This window comes from Oncorhynchus masou, chromosome 16 (assembly GCF_036934945.1).
Source record: "Oncorhynchus masou masou isolate Uvic2021 chromosome 16, UVic_Omas_1.1, whole genome shotgun sequence".
In the NCBI taxonomy this organism is placed as follows: Eukaryota; Metazoa; Chordata; class Actinopteri; order Salmoniformes; family Salmonidae; genus Oncorhynchus; species Oncorhynchus masou.
Genome location: NC_088227.1, coordinates 46,364,866 through 46,391,631, shown reverse-complemented (window position 1 = coordinate 46,391,631; position 26,766 = coordinate 46,364,866). Strand labels below are relative to the sequence as shown.

Below are 26,766 nucleotides of genomic sequence, written 5' to 3'. Positions count from 1 at the left end.
GACAGGGTTCAACACAGACAGACAGGGTTCAACACAGACAGACAGGGTTCAACACAGACAGACAGGGTTCAACACAGACAGACAGGGTTCAACACAGACAGACAGGGTTCAACACAGACGGCTGTTAGTTCTGCTATCTAGGTTCCAGAGCTCTCTTCCAGTGTTATTCTCAGGGCCTGCAGTCCCAGCTTTGCTGCAGAGGGATCGTGATCACCAGAGGCGACACATTTTTTTTACAAAGATATAAAAAATAAAAATAAATTCCCCTGACTCAACTCCACTAAGCTGCGAGGCGTACACACACACACACACACACAAAGTACACACACACACAGTACACACACACACAGTACACACACACACAGTACACACACACACACAGTACACACACACACAGTACACACACACACAGTACACACACACAGTACACACACACACAGTACACACACACACAGTACACACACACACAGTACACACACACACACAGTACACACACACACAGTACACACACACACAGTACACACACACAGTACACACACACAGTACACACACACAGTACACACACACACAGTACACACACACACACACAGTACACACACACACACACAGTACACACACACACACACAGTACACACACACACACACACAGTACACACACACACACAGTACACACACACACACACACACACACACACACAGTACACACACACACACACACACAGTACACACACACACACACAGTACACACACACACAGTACGCACACACAGTACGCACACAGAGTACGCACACACAGTACGCACACACAGTACACACACACACAGTACACACACAGTACACACACAGTACACACACACACACAGTACACACACACACACAGTACACAGTACACACACACACACACACACACACACACACACACAGTACACACACACACAGTACACACACACACAGTACACACACACACAGTACACACACACACAGTACACACACACACAGAGTACGCACACACAGTACACACACACAGTACACACACACACAGTACACACACACACACAGTACACACACACACACAGTACACACACACACACACACACACACACACACACACACACACACACACACACACACACACAGTACACACACACAGTACACACACACAGTACACACACACAGTACACACACACACACACACACACACACACACACACACACACACACACACACACACACAGTACACACACACACACAGTACACACACAGTACACACACAGTACACACACACACAGTACACACACACACACACACAGTACACACACACACAGTACACACACACACAGTACACACACACACAGTACACACACACAGTACACACACAGTACACACACAGTACACACACACACAGTACACACACAGTACACACACACAGTACACACACACAGTACACACACACACAGTAAACACAGTACACACACACAGTACACACAGTACACACACACAGTACACACAGTACACACACAGTACACACACAGTACACACACACACAGTACACACACACACACAGTACACACACACACAGTACACACACAGTACACACACACACAGTACACACACACACAGTACACACACACACACACAGTACACACACACACAGTACACACACAGTACACACACACACACACACACACACACACACAGTACACACACACACACACACAGTACACACACACACACAGTACACACACACACACAGTACACACACACACGTTTGCTACGTACAAAAAATTCAAAGATAACGCATCATTTCTACACAGCACAATCACCATTCAAATGATTTCACACACACACACACACACACACACACACACACACACCTTGTATGACAGAAACAAAGGACATCCATTAGTCAGAGACCCAGGTTTTATACAGGCCTGGTTTTCATTCTGTTACAGAGAAACAATAAAATGACTATACACACCAGACTATACACACCAGGCTATACACACCAGACTATACACACCAGACTATACACACCAGACTATACACACCAGACTATATACACCAGACTTATATACACCGGACTATCCTAAACACTGGACTATACACACCAGACTATACACACCAGACTATACACACCAGACTATATACACCAGACTATACACCAGACTATACACACCAGACTATACACACCAGACTATATACACCAGACTATACACAAAACTATATACACCAGACTATACACACCAGACTATACACACCAGACTATACACACCAGACTATACACACCGGACTATCCTAAACACTGGACTATACACACCAGACTATACACACCAGACTATATACACCAGACTATATACACCAGACTATATACACCAGACTATACACACCAGACTATACACACCAGACTATACACACCAGACTATATACACCAGACTATCCTATACACCAGACTATATACACCAGACTATCCTATACACCAGACTATACACACCAGACTATATACACCAGACTATATACACCAGACTATATACACCAGACTATATACACCAGACTATACACACCAGACTATACACACCAGACTATACACACCAGACTATACACACCAGACTATACACACCAGACTATATACACCAGACTATATACACTAGACTATACACACCAGACTATACACACCAGACTATATACACCAGACTATCCTATACACCAGACTATACACACCAGACTATACACACCAGACTATACACACCAGACTATACACACCAGACTATACACACCAGACTATACACACCAGACTATACACACCAGACTATACACACCAGACTATACACACCAGACTATACACACCAGACTATATACACCAGACTATATACACCAGACTATACACACCAGACTATACACACCAGACTATACACACCAGACTATATACACCAGACTATCCTATACACCAGACTATATACACCAGACTATCCTATACACCAGACTATACACACCAGACTATATACACCAGACTATATACACCAGACTATATACACCAGACTATATACACCAGACTATACACACCAGACTATACACACCAGACTATACACACCAGACTATACACACCAGACTATACACACCAGACTATATACACCAGACTATATACACTAGACTATACACACCAGACTATACACACCAGACTATATACACCAGACTATCCTATACACCAGACTATACACACCAGACTATACACACCAGACTATACACACCAGACTATACACACCAGACTATACACACCAGACTATACACACCAGACTATACACACCAGACTATACACACCAGACTATACACACCAGACTATACACACCAGACTATACACACCAGACTATATACACCAGACTTATATACACCGGACTATCCTAAACACTGGACTATACACACCAGACTATACACACCAGACTATACACACCAGACTATATACACCAGACTATACACCAGACTATACACACCAGACTATACACACCAGACTATATACACCAGACTATACACAAAACTATATACACCAGACTATACACACCAGACTATACACACCAGACTATACACACCAGACTATACACACCGGACTATCCTAAACACTGGACTATACACACCAGACTATACACACCAGACTATATACACCAGACTATATACACCAGACTATATACACCAGACTATACACACCAGACTATACACACCAGACTATACACACCAGACTATCCTATACACCAGACTATATACACCAGACTATCCTATACACCAGACTATACACACCAGACTATATACACCAGACTATATACACCAGACTATATACACCAGACTATATACACCAGACTATACACACCAGACTATACACACCAGACTATACACACCAGACTATACACACCAGACTATACACACCAGACTATATACACCAGACTATATACACTAGACTATACACACCAGACTATACACACCAGACTATATACACCAGACTATCCTATACACCAGACTATACACACCAGACTATACACACCAGACTATACACACCAGACTATACACACCAGACTATACACACCAGACTATACACACCAGACTATACACACCAGACTATCCTAAACACCAGACTATATACACCAGACTATATACACTAGACTATATACACACCAGACTATATACACCAGACTATATACACCAGACTATATACACCATACTATACACACCATACTATACACACCAGACTATACACACCAGACTATCCTAAACACCAGACTATATACACCAGACTATCCTAAACACCAGACTATATACACCAGACTATATACACCAGACTATATACACCAGACTATATACACCAGACTATACACACCAGACTATATACACCAGACTATATACACCAGACTATATACACCAGACTATATACACCAGACTATACACACCAGACTATACACACCAGACTATATACACCAGACTATATACACCAGACTATATACACCATACTATACACACCAGACTATATACACACCAGACTATATACACCAGACTATATACACCAGACTATACACACCAGACTATATACACCAGACTATATACACCAGACTATACACACCAGACTATCCTAAACACCAGACTATATACACACCAGACTATATACACCAGACTATACACACCAGACTATATACACCAGACTATACACACCAGACTATATACACCAGACTATCCTAAACACCAGACTATCCTAAACACCAGACTATATACACCAGACTATATACACACCAGACTATATACACACCAGACTATATACACCAGACTATATACACACCAGACTATATACACACCAGACTATATACACCAGACTATATACACACCAGACTATATACACCAGACTATATACACCAGACTATCCTAAACACCAGACTATATACACCAGACTATATACACACCAGACTATACACACCAGACTATATACACCAGACTATATACACCAGACTATATACACCAGACTATCCTAAACACCAGACTATATACACCAGACTATATACACTAGACTATATACACTAGACTATATATACACCAGACTATATACACCAGACTATATACACCAGACTATACACACCAGACTATACACACCAGACTATACACAATAGACTATACACACCAGACTATACACACCAGACTATACACAATAGACTATACACACCAGACTATATACACCAGACTATATACACCAGACTATACACACCAAACTATATACACCAGACTATACACACCAGACTATCCTAAACACCAGACCATACACACCAGACTATATACACTAGACTATATACACCAGACTATATACACTAGACTATATACACTAGACTATATATACACCAGACTATATACACCAGACTATACACACCAGACTATATACACCAGACTATATACACCAGACTATACACACCAGACTATCCTAAACACCAGACTATATACACACCAGACTATATACACCAGACTATACACACCAGACTATATACACCAGACTATACACACCAGACTATATACACCAGACTATCCTAAACACCAGACTATCCTAAACACCAGACTATATACACCAGACTATATACACACCAGACTATATACACACCAGACTATATACACACCAGACTATATACACACCAGACTATATACACCAGACTATATACACACCAGACTATATACACCAGACTATATACACCAGACTATCCTAAACACCAGACTATATACACCAGACTATATACACACCAGACTATACACACCAGACTATATACACCAGACTATATACACCAGACTATATACACCAGACTATCCTAAACACCAGACTATATACACCAGACTATATACACTAGACTATATACACTAGACTATATATACACCAGACTATATACACCAGACTATATACACCAGACTATACACACCAGACTATACACACCAGACTATACACAATAGACTATACACACCAGACTATATACACCAGACTATATACACCAGACTATACACACCAGACTATATACACCAGACTATACACACCAGACTATCCTAAACACCAGACCATACACACCAGACTATATACACTAGACTATATACACCAGACTATATACACTAGACTATATACACTAGACTATATACACTAGACTATATATACACCAGACTATATACACCAGACTATACACACCAGACTATACACACCAGACTATACACACCAGACTATATACACCAGACTATATACACCAGACTATCCTAAACACCAGACTATATACACACCAGACTATATACACCAGACTATACACACCAGACTATATACACCAGACTATATACACACCAGACTATACACACCAGACTATACACACCAGACTATATACACCAGACTATATACACCAGACTATACACACCAGACTATATACACACCAGACTATATACACCAGACTATATACACCAGACTATACACACCAGACTATATACACCAGACTATATACACCAGACTATACACACCAGACTATCCTAAACACCAGACTATATACACACCAGACTATATACACCAGACTATACACACCAGACTATATACACCAGACTATACACACCAGACTATATACACCAGACTATCCTAAACACCAGACTATCCTAAACACCAGACTATATACACCAGACTATATACACACCAGACTATATACACACCAGACTATATACACACCAGACTATATACACACCAGACTATATACACCAGACTATATACACACCAGACTATATACACCAGACTATATACACCAGACTATCCTAAACACCAGACTATATACACCAGACTATATACACACCAGACTATACACACCAGACTATATACACCAGACTATATACACCAGACTATATACACCAGACTATCCTAAACACCAGACTATATACACCAGACTATATACACCAGACTATATACACTAGACTATATATACACCAGACTATATACACCAGACTATATACACCAGACTATACACACCAGACTATACACACCAGACTATACACACCAGACTATACACAATAGACTATACACACCAGACTATATACACCAGACTATATACACCAGACTATACACACCAGACTATATACACCAGACTATACACACCAGACTATCCTAAACACCAGACCATACACACCAGACTATATACACTAGACTATATACACCAGACTATATACACTAGACTATATACACTAGACTATATACACTAGACTATATATACACCAGACTATATACACCAGACTATACACACCAGACTATACACACCAGACTATACACACCAGACTATATACACCAGACTATATACACCAGACTATCCTAAACACCAGACTATATACACACCAGACTATATACACACCAGACTATATACACCAGACTATACACACCAGACTATATACACACCAGACTATACACACCAGACTATACACACCAGACTATATACACCAGACTATATACACCAGACTATACACACCAGACTATATACACACCAGACTATATACACCAGACTATATACACCAGACTATACACACCAGACTATATACACCAGACTATATACACCAGACTATCCTAAACACCAGACTATATACACACCAGACTATATACACCAGACTATACACACCAGACTATATACACCAGACTATACACACCAGACTATATACACCAGACTATCCTAAACACCAGACTATCCTAAACACCAGACTATATACACCAGACTATATACACACCAGACTATATACACACCAGACTATATACACACCAGACTATATACACACCAGACTATATACACCAGACTATATACACACCAGACTATATACACCAGACTATATACACCAGACTATCCTAAACACCAGACTATATACACCAGACTATATACACACCAGACTATACACACCAGACTATATACACCAGACTATATACACCAGACTATATACACCAGACTATCCTAAACACCAGACTATATACACCAGACTATATACACTAGACTATATACACTAGACTATATATACACCAGACTATATACACCAGACTATATACACCAGACTATACACACCAGACTATACACACCAGACTATACACAATAGACTATACACACCAGACTATATACACCAGACTATATACACCAGACTATACACACCAGACTATATACACCAGACTATACACACCAGACTATCCTAAACACCAGACCATACACACCAGACTATATACACTAGACTATATACACCAGACTATATACACTAGACTATATACACTAGACTATATACACTAGACTATATATACACCAGACTATATACACCAGACTATACACACCAGACTATACACACCAGACTATACACACCAGACTATATACACCAGACTATATACACCAGACTATATACACCAGACTATACACACCAGACTATATACACTAGACTATACACACCAGACTATCCTAAACACCAGACTATATACACCAGACTATCCTAAACACCAGACTATATACACCAGACTATACACACCAGACTATACACACCAGACTATACACACCAGACTATACACACCAGACTATACACACCAGACTATACACACCAGACTATATACACCAGACTATATACACCAGACTATATACACCAGACTATCCTAAACACCAGACTATATACACCAGACTATATACACACCAGACTATACACACCAGACTATATACACCAGACTATATACACCAGACTATATACACCAGACTATCCTAAACACCAGACTATATACACCAGACTATATACACTAGACTATATACACTAGACTATATATACACCAGACTATATACACCAGACTATATACACCAGACTATACACACCAGACTATACACACCAGACTATACACACCAGACTATACACAATAGACTATACACACCAGACTATATACACCAGACTATATACACCAGACTATACACACCAGACTATATACACCAGACTATACACACCAGACTATCCTAAACACCAGACCATACACACCAGACTATATACACTAGACTATATACACCAGACTATATACACTAGACTATATACACTAGACTATATACACTAGACTATATATACACCAGACTATATACACCAGACTATACACACCAGACTATACACACCAGACTATACACACCAGACTATATACACCAGACTATATACACCAGACTATCCTAAACACCAGACTATATACACACCAGACTATATACACACCAGACTATATACACCAGACTATACACACCAGACTATATACACACCAGACTATACACACCAGACTATACACACCAGACTATATACACCAGACTATATACACCAGACTATACACACCAGACTATATACACACCAGACTATATACACCAGACTATATACACCAGACTATACACACCAGACTATATACACCAGACTATATACACCAGACTATCCTAAACACCAGACTATATACACACCAGACTATATACACCAGACTATACACACCAGACTATATACACCAGACTATACACACCAGACTATATACACCAGACTATCCTAAACACCAGACTATCCTAAACACCAGACTATATACACCAGACTATATACACACCAGACTATATACACACCAGACTATATACACACCAGACTATATACACACCAGACTATATACACCAGACTATATACACACCAGACTATATACACCAGACTATATACACCAGACTATCCTAAACACCAGACTATATACACCAGACTATATACACACCAGACTATACACACCAGACTATATACACCAGACTATATACACCAGACTATATACACCAGACTATCCTAAACACCAGACTATATACACCAGACTATATACACTAGACTATATACACTAGACTATATATACACCAGACTATATACACCAGACTATATACACCAGACTATACACACCAGACTATACACACCAGACTATACACAATAGACTATACACACCAGACTATATACACCAGACTATATACACCAGACTATACACACCAGACTATATACACCAGACTATACACACCAGACTATCCTAAACACCAGACCATACACACCAGACTATATACACTAGACTATATACACCAGACTATATACACTAGACTATATACACTAGACTATATACACTAGACTATATATACACCAGACTATATACACCAGACTATACACACCAGACTATACACACCAGACTATACACACCAGACTATATACACCAGACTATATACACCAGACTATATACACCAGACTATACACACCAGACTATATACACTAGACTATACACACCAGACTATCCTAAACACCAGACTATATACACCAGACTATCCTAAACACCAGACTATATACACCAGACTATACACACCAGACTATACACACCAGACTATACACACCAGACTATACACACCAGACTATACACACCAGACTATATACACCAGACTATACACACCAGACTATATACACCAGACTATATACACCAGACTATACACACCAGACTATACACACCAGACTATACACACCAGACTATACACACCAGACTATATACACCAGACTATATACACCAGACTATATACACCAGACTATACACACCAGACTATATACACTAGACTATACACACCAGACTATCCTAAACACCAGACTATATACACCAGACTATCCTAAACACCAGACTATATACACCAGACTATACACACCAGACTATACACACCAGACTATACACACCAGACTATACACACCAGACTATACACACCAGACTATATACACCAGACTATACACACCAGACTATATACACCAGACTATATACACACCAGACTATACACACCAGACTATACACACCAGACTATATACACCAGACTATATACACCAGACTATCCTAAACACCAGACTATATACACCAGACTATCCTAAACACCAGACTATATACACCAGACTATCCTAAACACCAGACTATACACACCAGACTATATACACCAGACTATACACACCAGACTATATACACCAGACTATATACACCAGACTATACACACCAGACTATATACACCAGACTATATACACCAGACTATCCTAAACACCAGACTATCCTAAACACCAGACTATACACACCAGACTATACACCAGACTATACACACCAGACTATACACTAGACTATACACACCAGACTATTCTAAACACTGGACTATATACACCAGACTATCCTAAACACTAGACCATATACAGAGAGGAAGAAAGAGAGAGCGAGAGAGAGAGAGAGAGAGAGGGAGAGAGAGAGAGAGAGGAAGAAAGAGAGAGAGAGAGAGAGAGAGAGACAGAGAGACAGAGAGAGAGAGAGACAGAGAGAGAGAGAGACAGAGAGACAGAGAAAGAGAGAGAGAGACAGAGAGACAGAGAAAGAGAGAGAGAGACAGAGACAGAGAGAGAGAGAGAGAGAGAGACAGAGAGAGAAAGAGAGAGAGAGAGAGACAGAGAGCGAGAGAGAGACAGAGAGCGAGAGAGAGAGAGAGAGAGAGAGAGAGAGAGAGAGAAGAGAGAGAGAAGAGAGAGAAAGAGAGAGAGAGAGAGAGATAGAGAGACAGAGAGAGACAGAGAGAGAGAGAGAGAGAGAGAGACAGATGAGGTAAAAGGAGGAGTTTATACCTGAGGGCAGAGACTACATTCTCCACGGCCACCTGCAGAACGGTTTTGATTGACAGGTCCAGGTTGCCCACAGCGATGCCCAGCAGCTCTCCGATTTGCTCCAGTGGCTGTCCGTCTGTCGCCATGGTGACAGCCAAGGCCTGGACTTTGGACCGTTCAGAACGGGAGAGATCATAGGTACGACTGTAGCTCTGCAACCGTTCCTGAGAGAGAGAGTAGGGGAGAGAGAGAGTAGGGGAGAGAAAGAACGAGAGTAGGAGAGAGCGAGAGTAGGAGAGAGAGAGCAGGAGAGAGAGAGAGTAGGGGAGAGAGAGAGAATAGGGGCGAGAGAGAGTAGGGGAGAGAGAGAGTAGGGGAGAGAGAGAGAGTAGGGGAGAGAGAGAGAGTAGGGGAGAGAGAGAGAGTAGGGGAGAGAGAGAGAGTAGGGGAGAGAGAGAGAGTAGGGGAGAGAGAGAGAGTAGGGGAGAGAGAGAGAGTAGGGGAGAGAGAGAGAGTAGGGGAGAGAGAGAGAGTAGGGGAGAGAGAGGGAGTAGGGGAGAGAGAGAGTAGGGGAGAGAGAGAGTAGGGGAGAGAGAAAGAGAGTAGGAGAGAGCGAGAGTAGGAGAGAGAGAGCGAGAGTAGGAGAGAGAGAGCAGGAGAGAGAGAGAGTAGGGGAGAGAGAGAGTAGGGGAGAGAGAGAGAATAGGGGAGAGAGAGAGTAGGGGAGAGAGAGTAGGGGAGAGAGAGAGAGTAGGGGAGAGAGAGAGTAGGGGAGAGAGAGTAGGGGAGAGAGAGAGTAGGGGAGAGAGAGAGAGTAGGGAAGAGAGAGAGACAGAGAGAGAGTAGGGAAGAGAGAGAGACAGAGAGAGTAGGGAAGAGAGAGAGACAGAGAGTAGGAGAGAGAGAGAGTAGGGAAGAGAGAGAGACAGAGAGAGAGTAGGGAAGAGAGAGAGACAGAGAGAGAGTAGGGAAGAGAGAGAGAGACAGAGAGAGAGTAGGGAAGAGAGAGAGAAAGAGAGAGAGTAGGAGAGAGAGAGTAGGAGAGAGAGACAGAGAGAGAGTAGGAGAGATAGAGAAAGAGAGAGAGTAGGGAAGAGAGAGAGACAGAGAGAGAGTAGGGAAGAGAGAGAGAGACAGAGAGTAGGAGAGAGAGAGAGTAGGAGAGACAGAGAGTAGGAGAGAGAGAGGGAGAGAGAGAGAGAGTAGGAGAGAGAGAGAGAAAGAGAGAGAGTAGGAGAGAGAGAGAGAAAGAGAGAGAGTAAGGGGAGAGAGAGTAGGAGAGAGAGAGAGACAGAGAGAGAGTAAGGGGAGAGAGAGAGACAGAGAGTAGGGATGTGCCTGTTTCTGTGTGTGTTCATTCCAGTGTGTAGAGTTGACAGCTTCAGTGCCATAAGGCTCTCTCATTTTAAACATCAACATGAAACAGCTTTAATATCACTGGTCTCTGTAGCCCTCACAGCTCAACACAAACTCTCAGCTGACAGACAGACATAATCATATATGATGTAGTTTTAGTGTACCAGAGTGAGGGAGAGTTGTGTAAGCTCCCAGAGTAATGCCTAGGCTTTAGCTCGAATGGATAACTTCACGTTGACTCGGGGTTTGACAACTGATCAGTTCTATTTATCATTACAGAAATACCTGGATGACTCAGTCATGAGTCACAGGAAGGGGAGGAGTTACCTGGTTGCTATCTTTGAGTGACAGGATGAAGGAGTGGCCTAGCGTGTCCAGGTGAGCCAAGGACTGCTGCAGGTGGGAGAGGGCGTGGTCAAAGCTGGAGGTGTGGCTTCGGTCTGACTCCGGCTCGTCTACGCCCCTTTTTCTACTCTTCTCTCTGAGCTGCCGCAGAGCCTTCATCCCCCTCTTCATCACCTCCACCCGCACACTCACACTGAGCTAGGACAGCAGAGAGAGGGAGAGGGGTTAACACTGAGCTAGGACAGGAGGGAGAGAGAGAGAGAGAGAGAGAGAGAGAGAGAGAGAGAGAGAGAGAGAGAGAGGTTAACACACTGAGCTAGGACAGGAGAGAGAGAGAGAGAGGGGTTAACACACTGAGCTAGGACAGGAGAGAGAGAGAGAGAGAGAGAGAGGGGTTAACACACTGAGCTAGGACAGGAGAGAGAGAGAGGGGTTAACACACTGAGCTAGGACAGGAGAGAGAGAGAGAGAGAGAGAGAGAGAGAGAGAGAGGGGTTAACACACTGAGCTAGGACAGGAGAGAGAGAGAGAGAGAGAGAGAGAGAGAGAGAGAGAGAGAGAGAGGGAGAGAGGGGTTAACACACTGAGCTAGGACAGGAGAGAGAGAGAGGGGTTAACCCACTGAGCTAGGACAGGAGAGAGAGAGAGAGAGAGAGAGAGAGAGAGAGAGAGAGAGAGAGAGAGAGAGAGAGAGGGGGGGGGGAGAGAGAGAGAGAGAGAGAGAGAGAGAGAGAGAGAGAGAGAGAGAGAGAGGGGTTAACACACTGAGCTAGGACAGAAGAGAGAGAGGGGGGTTAACACTGAGCTAGGACAGGAGAGAGAGAGAGAGAGAGAGAGAGAGGGGTTAACACACTGAGCTAGGACAGGAGAGAGAGAGAGAGAGAGAGAGAGAGAGAGGGGTTAACACACTGAGCTAGGACAGGAGAGAGAGAGAGAGGGGTTAACACACTGAGCTAGGACAGGAGAGAGAGAGAGAGAGAGAGAGAGAGAGAGAGAGAGAGAGAGAGAGAGAGGGGTTAACACATTGAGCTAGGACAGGAGAGAGAGGGGGGTTAACACATTGAGCTAGGACAGGATAGAGAGAGAGAGAGGGGTTAACACACTGAGCTAGGACAGGAGAGAGAGAGGGGGGGTTAACACATTGAGCTAGGACAGGAGAGAGAGGGGGGTTAACACATTGAGCTAGGACAGGATAGAGAGAGAGAGAGGGGTTAACACACTGAGCTAGGACAGGAGAGAGAGAGGGGTTAACACACTGAGCTAGGAAAGGAGAGAGAGAGAGAGGGGTTAACACACTGAGCTAGGACAGGAGAGAGAGAGGGGGTTAACACACTGAGCTAGGACAGGAGAGAGAGGGGGTTAACACACTGAGCTAGGACAGGAGAGAGAGAGGGGTTAACACACTGAGCGAGGGCAGGAGAGAGAGAGGGGTTAACACACAGAGCTAGGACAGGAGAGAGAGAGAGGGGTTAACACACTGAGCTAGGACAGGAGAGAGAGAGAGAGAGGGGTTAACACACTGAGCTAGGACAGGAGAGAGAGAGAGGGGTTAACACACTGAGCTAGGACAGGAGAGAGAGAGGGGCTAACACTGAGCTAGGATAGGAGAGAGAGAGAGAGAGAGAGAGAGAGAGAGAGAGGGGCTAACACACTGAGCTAGGACAGGAGAGAGAGAGGGGCTAACACTGAGCTAGGATAGGAGAGAGAGAGAGAGAGAGAGAGAGAGAGAGAGAGAGAGAGAGAGAGAGAGAGGGGGGGAGAGAGGGGTTAACACACTGAGCTAGGACAGGAGAGAGAGAGAGAGAGGGGGTTAACACACTGAGCTAGGACAGGAGAGAGAGAGAGAGAGGGAGAGAGGGGTTAACCCACTGAGCTAGGACAGGAGAGTGAGAGGGGTTAACACTGAGCTAGGACAGGAGAGAGAGAGAGAGAGAGAGAGAGAGAGGGGGTTAACACACTGAGCTAGGACAGGAGAGAGAGAGAGGGGTTAACACACTGAGCTAGGACAGGAGAGAGAGAGAGAGAGAGAGAGAGAGAGAGAGAGAGAGGGGTTAACACACTGAGCTAGGACAGGAGAGAGAGAGAGAGAGAGAGAGAGGGGTTAACACACTGAGCTAGGACAGGAGAGAGAGAGAGGGGTTAACACACTGAGCTAGGACAGGAGAGAGAGAGAGAGAGAGAGAGAGAGAGAGAGGGGGTTAACACACTGAGCTAGGACAGGAGAGAGAGAGAGGGGTTAACACACTGAGCTAGGACAGGAGAGAGAGAGGGGGGTTAACACACTGAGCTAGGACAGGAGAGAGAGAGAGAGAGGGGTTAACACACTGAGCTAGGACAAATGTCTACTGTTTGCTGATGATCTGGTGCCTATTCATATATGATCTTCAAAACCTATTCATATCTCTGCCTAAACATCAGTACCTTCCACAAAGCTGTGAACGACCTGAGAGACAAGGCAAGAAGGGCCTTCTATGCCATCAAAAGGAACATAAAATTCAACATACCAATTAGGATCTGGCTAAAAATACTTGAATCAGTCATAGAGCCCATTGCCCTTTATGGTTGTGAGGTCTGGGGTCCGCTCACCAACCAAGACTTCACAAAATGGGACAAACACCAAATTGAGACTCTGCACGCAGAATTCTGCAAAAATATCCTCCGTGTACAACGTAGAACACCAAATAATGCAGGCAGAGCAGAATTAGGCCGATACTCACTAATTATCAAAATCCAGAACAGAGACGTTAAATTCTACAACCACCAAAAAGGGAGCGATTCCCAAACCTTCCACAACAAAGTCATCGCCTACAGAGAGATGAACCTGGAGAAGAGTCCCCTAAGCAAGCTGGTCCTGGGGCTCTGTTCACAAACACAAACACACCCCACAGAGCCCCAGGACAGCAGCACAATTAGAACCAACCAAATCATGAGAAAACAAAAACATAATTACTTGACACATTGGAAAGGATTAACAAAACAACAGAGCAAACTAGAATGCTATTTGGCCCTAAACAGAGAGTACACAGTGGCAGAATACCTGACCACTGTGACTGACCCAATCTTAAGGAAAGCTTTGACTATGTACAGACTCAGTGAGAATAGCCTTGCTATTGAGAAAGGCCGCCGTAGGCAGACATGGCTCTCAAGAGAAGACAGGCTATGTGCTCACTGCCCACAAAATGAGGTGGAAACTGAGCTACACTTCCTAACCTCCTGCCCAATGTATGACCATATTAGAGACACATATTTCCCTCAGATTACACAGACCTACAAAGAATTTGATATTTTGATAAACTCCCATATCTACTAGGTGAAATTCCACAGTGTGCCATCACAGCAGCAAGATTTGTGACCTGTTGCCACGAGAAAAGGGCAACCAGTGAAGAACAAACACCATTGTAAATACAACCCATATTTATGTTTATTTATTTTCCCTTTTGTACTTAAACTATTTGCACATCGTTACAACACTGTATATAGACGTAATAAGATATTTGAAATGTCTTTATTAATTTGAAAAACAGTGTAATGTTCACTGTTCAGAGAGAGTGAAAGAAAGAACGACAGAGAGACAAAGAGACAGTGGATAGTCATTAATCAATGGCGTGTCAGGGGACGATTAATAACGGGGGGACAGGGTGGACATGCCAGGGGCTTTAGAAGAGGAGGGACATGGTGGACATGCCAGGGGCTTTAGAAGAGGAGGGACATGCCAGGGGCTTTAGAAGAGGAGGGACATGGTGGACATGCCAGGGGCTTTAGAAGAGGAGGGACATGGTGGACATGCCAGGGGCTTTAGAAGAGGAGGGACATGGTGGACATGCCAGGGGCTTTAGAAGAGGAGGGACATGCCAGGGGCTTTAGAAGAGGAGGGACATGGTGGACATGCCAGGGGCTTTAGAAGCGGAGGGACATGGTGGACATGCCAGGGGCTTTAGAAGAGGAGGGACATGCCAGGGGCTTTAGAAGAGGAGGGACATGGTGGACATGCCAGGGGCTTTAGAAGAGGAGGGACATGGTGGACATGCCAGGGACTTTAGAAGAGGAGGGACATGCCAGGGGCTTTAGAAGAGGAGGGACATGGTGGACATGCCAGGGGCTTTAGAAGAGGGGACATGGGACATGCCAGGGGCTTTAGAAGAGGAGGGACATGGTGGACATGCCAGGGGCTTTAGAAGAGGAGGGACATGGTGGACATGCCAGGGGCTTTAGAAGAGGAGGGACATGGTGGACATGCCAGGGGCTTTAGAAGAGGAGGGACATGGTGGACATGCCAGGGGCTTTAGAAGAGGAGGGACATGCCAGGGGCTTTAGAAGAGGAGGGACATGGTGGACATGCCAGGGGCTTTAGAAGAGGAGGGACATGGTGGCCATGCCAGGGGCTTTAGAAGAGGAGGGACATGGTGGACATGCCAGGGGCTTTAGAAGAGGAGGGACATGCCAGGGGCTTTAGAAGAGGAGGGACATGGTGGACATGCCAGGGGCTTTAGAAGAGGAGGGACATGCCAGGGGCTTTAGAAGAGGAGGGACATGGTGGACATGCCAGGGGCTTTAGAAGAGGAGGGACATGGTGGACATGCCAGGGGCTTTAGAAGAGGAGGGACATGGTGGACATGCCAGGGGCTTTAGAAGAGGAGGGACATGCCAGGGGCTTTAGAAGAGGAGGGACATGGTGGACATGCCAGGGGCTTTAGAAGAGGAGGGACATGGTGGACATGCCAGGGGCTTTAGAAAAGGAGGGACATGCCAGGGGCTTTAGAAGAGGAGGGACATGCCAGGGGCTTTAGAAGAGGAGGGACATGGTGGACATGCCAGGGGCTTTAGAAGAGGAGGGACATGGTGGACATGCCAGGGGCTTTAGAAGAGGAGGGACATGCCAGGGGCTTTAGAAGAGGAGGGACATGGTGGACATGCCAGGGGCTTTAGAAGCGGAGGGACATGGTGGACATGCCAGGGGCTTTAGAAGAGGAGGGACATGGTGGACATGCCAGGGGCTTTAGAAGCGGAGGGACATGGTGGACATGCCAGGGGCTTTAGAAGAGGAGGGACATGGTGGACATGCCAGGGGCTTTAGAAGAGGAGGGACATGCCAGGGGCTTTAGAAGCGGAGGGACATGGTGGACATGCCAGGGGCTTTAGAAGCGGAGGGACATGGTGGACATGCCAGGGGCTTTAGAAGCGGAGGGACATGGTGGACATGCCAGGGGCTTTAGAAGTGGAGGGACATGGTGGACATGCCAGGGGCTTTAGAAGAGGAGGGACATGGTGGACATGCCAGGGGCTTTAGAAGAGGAGGGACATGGTGGACATGCCAGGGGCTTTAGAAGCGGAGGGACATGCCAGGGGCTTTAGAAGAGGAGGGACATGGTGGACATGCCAGGGGCTTTAGAAGAGGAGGGACATGGTGGACATGCCAGGGGCTTTAGAAGAGGAGAGACATGGTGGACATGCCAGGGGCTTTAGAAGCGGAGGGACATGGTGGACATGCCAGGGGCTTTAGAAGAGGAGGGACATGGTGGACATGCCAGGGGCTTTAGAAGAGGAGGGACATGCCAGGGGCTTTAGAAGAGGAGGGACATGGTGGACATGCCAGGGGCTTTAGAAGAGGAGGGACATGCCAGGGGCTTTAGAAGAGGAGGGACATGGTGGACATGCCAGGGGCTTTAGAAGCGGAGGGACATGGTGGACATGCCAGGGGCTTTAGAAGCGGAGGGACATGGTGGACATGCCAGGGGCTTTAGAAGAGGAGGGACATGGTGGACATGCCAGGGGCTTTAGAAGAGGAGGGACATGCCAGGGGCTTTAGAAGAGGAGGGACATGGTGGACATGCCAGGGGCTTTAGAAGAGGAGGGACATGCCAGGGGCTTTAGAAGAGGAGGGACATGGTGGACATGCCAGGGGCTTTAGAAGAGGAGGGACATGGTGGACATGCCAGGGGCTTTAGAAGAGGAGGGACATGGTGGACATGCCAGGGGCTTTAGAAGAGGAGGGACATGCCAGGGGCTTTAGAAGAGGAGGGACATGGTGGACATGCCAGGGGCTTTAGAAGAGGAGGGACATGCCAGGGGCTTTAGAAGAGGAGGGACATGGTGGACATGCCAGGGGCTTTAGAAGAGGAGGGACATGCCAGGGGCTTTAGAAGAGGAGGGACATGGTGGACATGCCAGGGGCTTTAGAAGAGGAGGGACATGGTGGACATGCCAGGGGCTTTAGAAGAGGAGGGACATGGTGGACATGCCAGGGGCTTTAGAAGAGGAGGGACATGCCAGGGGCTTTAGAAGAGGAGGGACATGGTGGACATGCCGGGGGCTTTAGAAGAGGAGGGACATGGTGGACATGCCAGGGGCTTTAGAAGAGGAGGGACATGGTGGACATGCCAGGGGCTTTAGAAGAGGAGGGACATGCCAGGGGCTTTAGAAGAGGAGGGACATGGTGGACATGCCAGGGGCTTTAGAAGAGGAGGGACATGCCAGGGGCTTTAGAAGAGGAGGGACATGGTGGACATGCCAGGGGCTTTAGAAGAGGAGGGACATGCCAGGGGCTTTAGAAGAGGAGGGACATGGTGGACATGCCAGGGGCTTTAGAAGAGGAGGGACATGCCAGGGGCTTTAGAAGAGGAGGGACATGGTGGACATGCCAGGGGCTTTAGAAGAGGAGGGACATGCCAGGGGCTTTAGAAGAGGAGGGACATGGTGGACATGCCAGGGGCTTTAGAAGAGGAGGGACATGCCAGGGGCTTTAGAAGAGGAGGGACATGGTGGACATGCCAGGGGCTTTAGAAGAGGAGGGACATGCCAGGGGCTTTAGAAGAGGAGGGACATGGTGGACATGCCAGGGGCTTTAGAAGAGGAGGGACATGCCAGGGGCTTTAGAAGAGGAGGGACATGGTGGACATGCCAGGGGCTTTAGAAGAGGAGGGACATGGTGGACATGCCAGGGGCTTTAGAAGAGGAGGGACATGGTGGACATGCCAGGGGCTTTAGAAGAGGAGGGACATGCCAGGGGCTTTAGAAGAGGAGGGACATGGTGGACATGCCAGGGGCTTTAGAAGAGGAGGGACATGGTGGACATGCCAGGGGCTTTAGAAGAGGAGGGACATGGTGGACATGCCAGGGGCTTTAGAAGAGGAGGGACATGCCAGGGGCTTTAGAAGAGGAGGGACATGGTGGACATGCCAGGGGCTTTAGAAGAGGAGGGACATGCCAGGGGCTTTAGAAGAGGAGGGACATGGTGGACATGCCAGGGGCTTTAGAAGAGGAGGGACATGCCAGGGGCTTTAGAAGAGGAGGGACATGGTGGACATGCCAGGGGCTTTAGAAGAGGAGGGACATGCCAGGGGCTTTAGAAGAGGAGGGACATGGTGGACATGCCAGGGGCTTTAGAAGAGGAGGGACATGCCAGGGGCTTTAGAAGAGGAGGGACATGGTGGACATGCCAGGGGCTTTAGAAGAGGAGGGACATGGTGGACATGCCAGGGGCTTTAGAAGAGGAGGGACATGCCAGGGGCTTTAGAAGAGGAGGGACATGGTGGACATGCCAGGGGCTTTAGAAGAGGAGGGACATGGTGGACATGCCAGGGGCTTTAGAAGCGGAGGGACATGGTGGACATGGTGGACATGCCAGGGGCTTTAGAAGCGGAGGGACATGGTGGACATGCCAGGGGCTTTAGAAGAGGAGGGACATGCCAGGGGCTTTAGAAGAGGAGGGACATGCCAGGGGCTTTAGAAGAGGAGGGACATGGTGGACATGCCAGGGGCTTTAGAAGAGGAGGGACATGGTGGACATGCCAGGGGCTTTAGAAGAGGAGGGACATGGTGGACATGCCAGGGGCTTTAGAAGAGGAGGGACATGGTGGACATGCCAGGGGCTTTAGAAGAGGAGGGACATGGTGGACATGCCAGGGGCTTTAGAAGAGGAGGGACATGGTGGACATGCCAGGGGCTTTAGAAGAGGAGGGACATGGTGGACATGCCAGGGCCTTTAGAAGAGGATGCAGGGTGAAGAGCGAGGAGGAGAGGACGCTTCCATTGAAAGGCCTCAGTGATCAATTACCACCCAGGAAAATTACAATCCTCCCCATTTCCCTACTAAAAAACAAAACCTGGGGAGGAAGTGGTTCGCCCCGACCTCCCACCTCTCACATGGCCTCCTGGGGGATGGATCGAACCATATGGGGGGGGGGTGAAAGGTTAGTATTTAGATCAAGGAGACAGACAGCTGTTCCCACTGGTATATGGGTGAGGGAGAGGCATGGAAAGGGAGGAGAGGGAATGGAAAGGGAGGAGAGATGAATGGAAAGGGAGGAGAGAGGATGGAAAGGGAGGAGAGAGGATGGAACGGGAGGAGTGAGGATGGAAAGGGAGAAGAGAGGATGGAAAGGGAGGAGAGAGGATGGAAAGGGAGAAGAGAGGATGGAAAGGGAGGAGAGAGGATGGAAAGGGAGAAGAGAGGATGGAAAGGGAGAAGAGAGGATGGAAAGGGAGGAGAGAGGATGGAAAGGGAGGAGAGAGGATGGAAAGGGAGGAGAGAGGATGGAAAGGGAGGAGAGAGGATGGAAAGGGAGGAGAGAAGATGGAAAGGGAGGAGAGAGGAATGGAACGGGAGGAGTGAGGATGGAAAGGGAGAAGAGAGGATGGAAAGGGAGGAGAGAGGATGGAAAGGGAGGAGAGAGGATGGAAAGGGAGGAGAGAGGAATGGAAAGGGAGGAGAGAGGAATGGAAAGGGAGGAGAGATGATGGAAAGGGAGGAGAGATGATGGAAAGGGAGGAGAGATGATGGAAAGGGAGGAGAGAGGAATGGAAAGGGAGGAGAGAGGATGGAAAGGGAGGAGAGAAAAGAGTATCGGAGGTAAAGAGGGAGGGTGTTGATTAGAGCTAATGTCTGGGTTAAAAGCTCAGTGGGTGAGAGGTGCCTGCTGGGAGATGGAGTTTAATGGCTCTGAAGTCAAAGGAGGATCAATCAACTCACCAGGAGAGAAGAGAGAGGCAGAGGAGAAAGAGCAAGCAGGGGAGAGAGGGGGTTGTATTTGGATATATTATGGATCGCCATTAGTTCCTGCCAAGGCAGCAGCTACTCTTCCTGGGGTTTATTATGGATCCCCATTAGTTCCTGCCAAGGCAGCAGCTACTCTTCCTGGGGTTTATTATGGATCCCCATTAGTTCCTGCCAAGGCAGCAGCTACTCTTCCTGGGGTTTATTATGGATCCCCATTAGTTCCTGCCAAGGCAGCAGCTACTCTTCCTGGGGTTTATTATGGATCCCCATTAGTTCCTGCCAAGGCAGCAGCTACTCTTCCTGGGGTTTATTATGGATCCCCATTAGTTCCTGCCAAGGCAGCAGCTACTCTTCCTGGGGTTTATTATGGATCCCCATTAGTTCCTGCCAAGGCAGCAGCTACTCTTCCTGGGGTTTATTATGGATCCCCATTAGTTCCTGCCAAGGCAGCAGCTACTCTTCCTGGGGTTTAATATGGATCCCCATTAGTTCCTGCCAAGGCAGCAGCTACTCTTCCTGGGGTTTATTATGGATCCCCATTAGTTCCTGCCAAGGCAGCAGCTACTCTTCCTGGGGTTTATTATGGAGAGGAGAAAGAAAGAGCAGGGGAGAGCGGGGGTTGGAGAGGAGAACGGGACAAGATGAGGGGAGAGAGGGGGTTGGAGAGGAGAACGGGACAAGGAGAGGAGAACGGGACAAGATGGGGGAGAGAGGGGGTCGGAGAGGAGAACGGGACAAGATGGGGGGAGAGAGGGGGTCGGAGAGGAGAACGGGACAAGATGAGGGGAGAGAGGGGGTTGGAGAGGAGAACGGGACAAGATGGGGGGAGAGAGGGGGTTGGAGAGGAGAACGGGACAAGATGGGGGAGAGAGGGGGTTGGAGAGGAGAACGGGACAAGATGGGGGGAGAGAGGGGGTTGGAGAGGAGAACGGGACAAGATGGGGGGAGAGAGGGGGTTGGAGAGGAGAACGGGACAAGATGAGGGGAGAGAGGGGGTTGAAGAGGAGAACGGGACAAGATATGGTTGCCATGGCGGTTGCCAGACGTTTCTGTATCATTTTAAATATGCAGACATTTATTTGTAAACAACATCAGAGTGGAGTGTAGCTGACTGGCTGGTACACCCTGTACATCCCAAATGACACCCTGTACATCCCAAATCCCTATGCACTACTTTAGATCAGGGCTCTACGGCACCCTATTCCCTATATAGGGCACTACTTTAGATCAGCGCTCTACCGCACCCTATTCCCTATATAGGGCACTACTTTAGATCAGCGCTCTACCGCACCCCATTCCCTATATAACATTTAGCAGGAAGAAATCTCTGCACAAACTCGTTTTCAAAAGTGTCCAAATAAAACTGAACAAACATTACTTAGTAACAACAAAACTACTGCTACACCTACTAATACAGCTACTGCTACACCTACTGCTACACCTACTGCTACACCTACTGCTACAACTACTAATACAACTACTGCTACACCTACTAATACAGCTACTGCTACACCTACAAATAAAACTACTGCTACACCTACAAATAAAACTACTGCTACACCTACAAATAAAACTACTGCTACACCTACAAATAAAACTACTGCTACACCTACTAATAAAACGACTGCTACACCTACTGCTACACCTACTGCTACAACTACTAATACAACTACTGCTACACCTACTAATAAAACTACTGCTACACCAACAAATAAAACTACTGCTACACCTACTAATACAGCTACTGCTACACCTACTAATAAAACTACTGCTAGACCTACTGCTACAACTACTAATAAAACTACTGCTACACCTACTGCTACACCTACTAATACAGCTACTGCTACACCTACTGCTACACCTACTGCTACACCTACTAATACAGCTACTGCTACACCTACTGCTACACCTACTGCTACACCTACTAATACAGCTACTGCTACACCTACTGCTACACCTACTAATACAGCTACTGCTACACCTACTGCTACACCTACTGCTACACCTACTAATAAAACTACTGCTACAACTACTAATAAAACTACTGCTACACCTACTGCTACAACTACTAATAAAACTACTGCTACACATACTAATAAAACTACTGCTACAACTACTAATAAAACTACTGCTACACCTACTGCTACACCTACTAATAAAACTACTGCTACACCTACTGCTACACCTACTAATAAAACTACTAATAAAACTACTGCTACACCTACTGCTACACCTACTGCTACACCTACTAATAAAACTACTAATAAAACTACTGCTACACCTACTAATAAAACTACTGCTACACCTACTAATACAACTACTGCTACAACTACTAATAAAACTACTGCTACACCTACTAATAAAACTACTGCTACACCTACTGCTACACCTACTAATAAAACTACAGCTACACCTACTGCTACAAATAAAACTACTGCTACAACTACTAATAAAACTACTGCTACACCTACTAATACAACTACTGCTACAACTACTAATAAAACTACTGCTACACCTACTAATAAAACTACTGCTACACCTACTGCTAATACAGCTACTGCTACAACTACTGCTACATCTACAAATAAAACTACTGCTACACCTACTAATAAAACTACTGCTACAACTACTAATAAAACTACTGCTACAACTACTAATAAAACTACTGCTACAACTACTAATAAGACTACTGCTACAACTACTAATAAAACTACTGCTATAACTACTAATACAACTACTGCGACAACTACTGCTACACCTACTAATAAAACTACTGCTACACCTACTAATAAAACTACTGCTATAACTGCTAATACAGCTACTGCTACAACTACAAATAAAACTACTGCTACACCTACTAATAAAACTACTGCTACAACTACTAATAAAACTACTGCTACAACTACTAATAAAACTACTGCTACAACTACTAATAAGACTACTGCTACAACTACTAATAAAACTACTGCTATAACTACTAATACAACTACTGCGACAACTACTGCTACACCTACTAATAAAACTACTGCTACACCTACTAATAAAACTACTGCTATAACTGCTAATACAGCTACTGCTACAACTACTGCTACATCTACAAATAAAACTACTGCTACACCTACTAATAAAACTACTGCTACAACTACTAATACAACTACTGCTACACCTACTAATAAAACTACTGCTACACCTACAAATAAAACTACTGCTACACCTACTAATACAGCTACTGCTACACCTACTAATAAAACTACTGCTAGACCTACTGCTACAACTACTAATAAAACTACTGCTACACCTACTGCTACACCTACTAATACAGCTACTGCTACACCTACTGCTACACCTACTGCTACACCTACTGCTAAACCTACTAATACAGCTACTGCTACACCTACTGCTACACCTACTGCTACACCTACTGCTACACCTACTGCTACACCTACTAATACAGCTACTGCTACACCTACTGCTACACCTACTAATACAGCTACTGCTACACCTACTGCTACACCTACTGCTACACCTACTAATACAGCTACTGCTACACCTACTGCTACACCTACTAATACAGCTACTGCTACACCTACTGCTACACCTACTGCTACACCTACTAATACAGCTACTGCTACACCTACTGCTACACCTACTAATACAGCTACTGCTACACCTACTGCTACACCTACTAATACAGCTACTGCTACACCTACTGCTACACCTACTGCTACACCTACTAATAAAACTACTGCTACAACTACTAATAAAACTACTGCTACACCTACTGCTACACCTACTAATAAAACTACTGCTACACCTACTAATAAAACTACTGCTACAACTACTAATAAAACTACTGCTACACCTACTGCTACACCTACTAATAAAACTACTGCTACACCTACTGCTACACCTACTAATAAAACTACTAATAAAACTACTGCTACACCTACTGCTACACCTACTGCTACACCTACTAATAAAACTACTAATAAAACTACTGCTACACCTACTAATAAAACTACTGCTACACCTACTAATACAACTACTGCTACAACTACTAATAAAACTACTGCTACACCTACTAATAAAACTACTGCTACACCTACTAATAAAACTACTGCTATAACTGCTAATACAGCTACTGCTACAACTACTGCTACATCTACAAATAAAACTACTGCTACACCTACTAATAAAACTACTGCTACAACTACTAATAAAACTACTGCTACAACTACTAATAAAACTACTGCTACAACTACTAATAAGACTACTGCTACAACTACTAATAAAACTACTGCTATAACTACTAATACAACTACTGCGACAACTACTGCTACACCTACTAATAAAACTACTGCTACACCTACTAATAAAACTACTGCTATAACTGCTAATACAGCTACTGCTACAACTACTGCTACATCTACAAATAAAACTACTGCTACACCTACTAATAAAACTACTGCT

General features: G+C 45.4%; 1 protein-coding gene across 1 annotated transcript in view; it reads right to left on the bottom strand.

Moving 5' to 3' along the window:
* The window catches only part of nbas (NBAS subunit of NRZ tethering complex), a 315,206-nt gene that overhangs the window by 52,177 nt on the left and 236,263 nt on the right, over positions 1–26,766 (bottom strand). Inside the window, exons 47-48 of the mRNA XM_064991781.1 lie at positions 13,284–13,499; positions 11,622–11,824 (exon numbers count right to left, since the gene is read on the bottom strand). Of these exons, the coding sequence (XP_064847853.1) occupies positions 11,622–11,824; positions 13,284–13,499 (419 nt within the window). The remainder of the gene's footprint in view (positions 1–11,621; positions 11,825–13,283; positions 13,500–26,766) is intronic.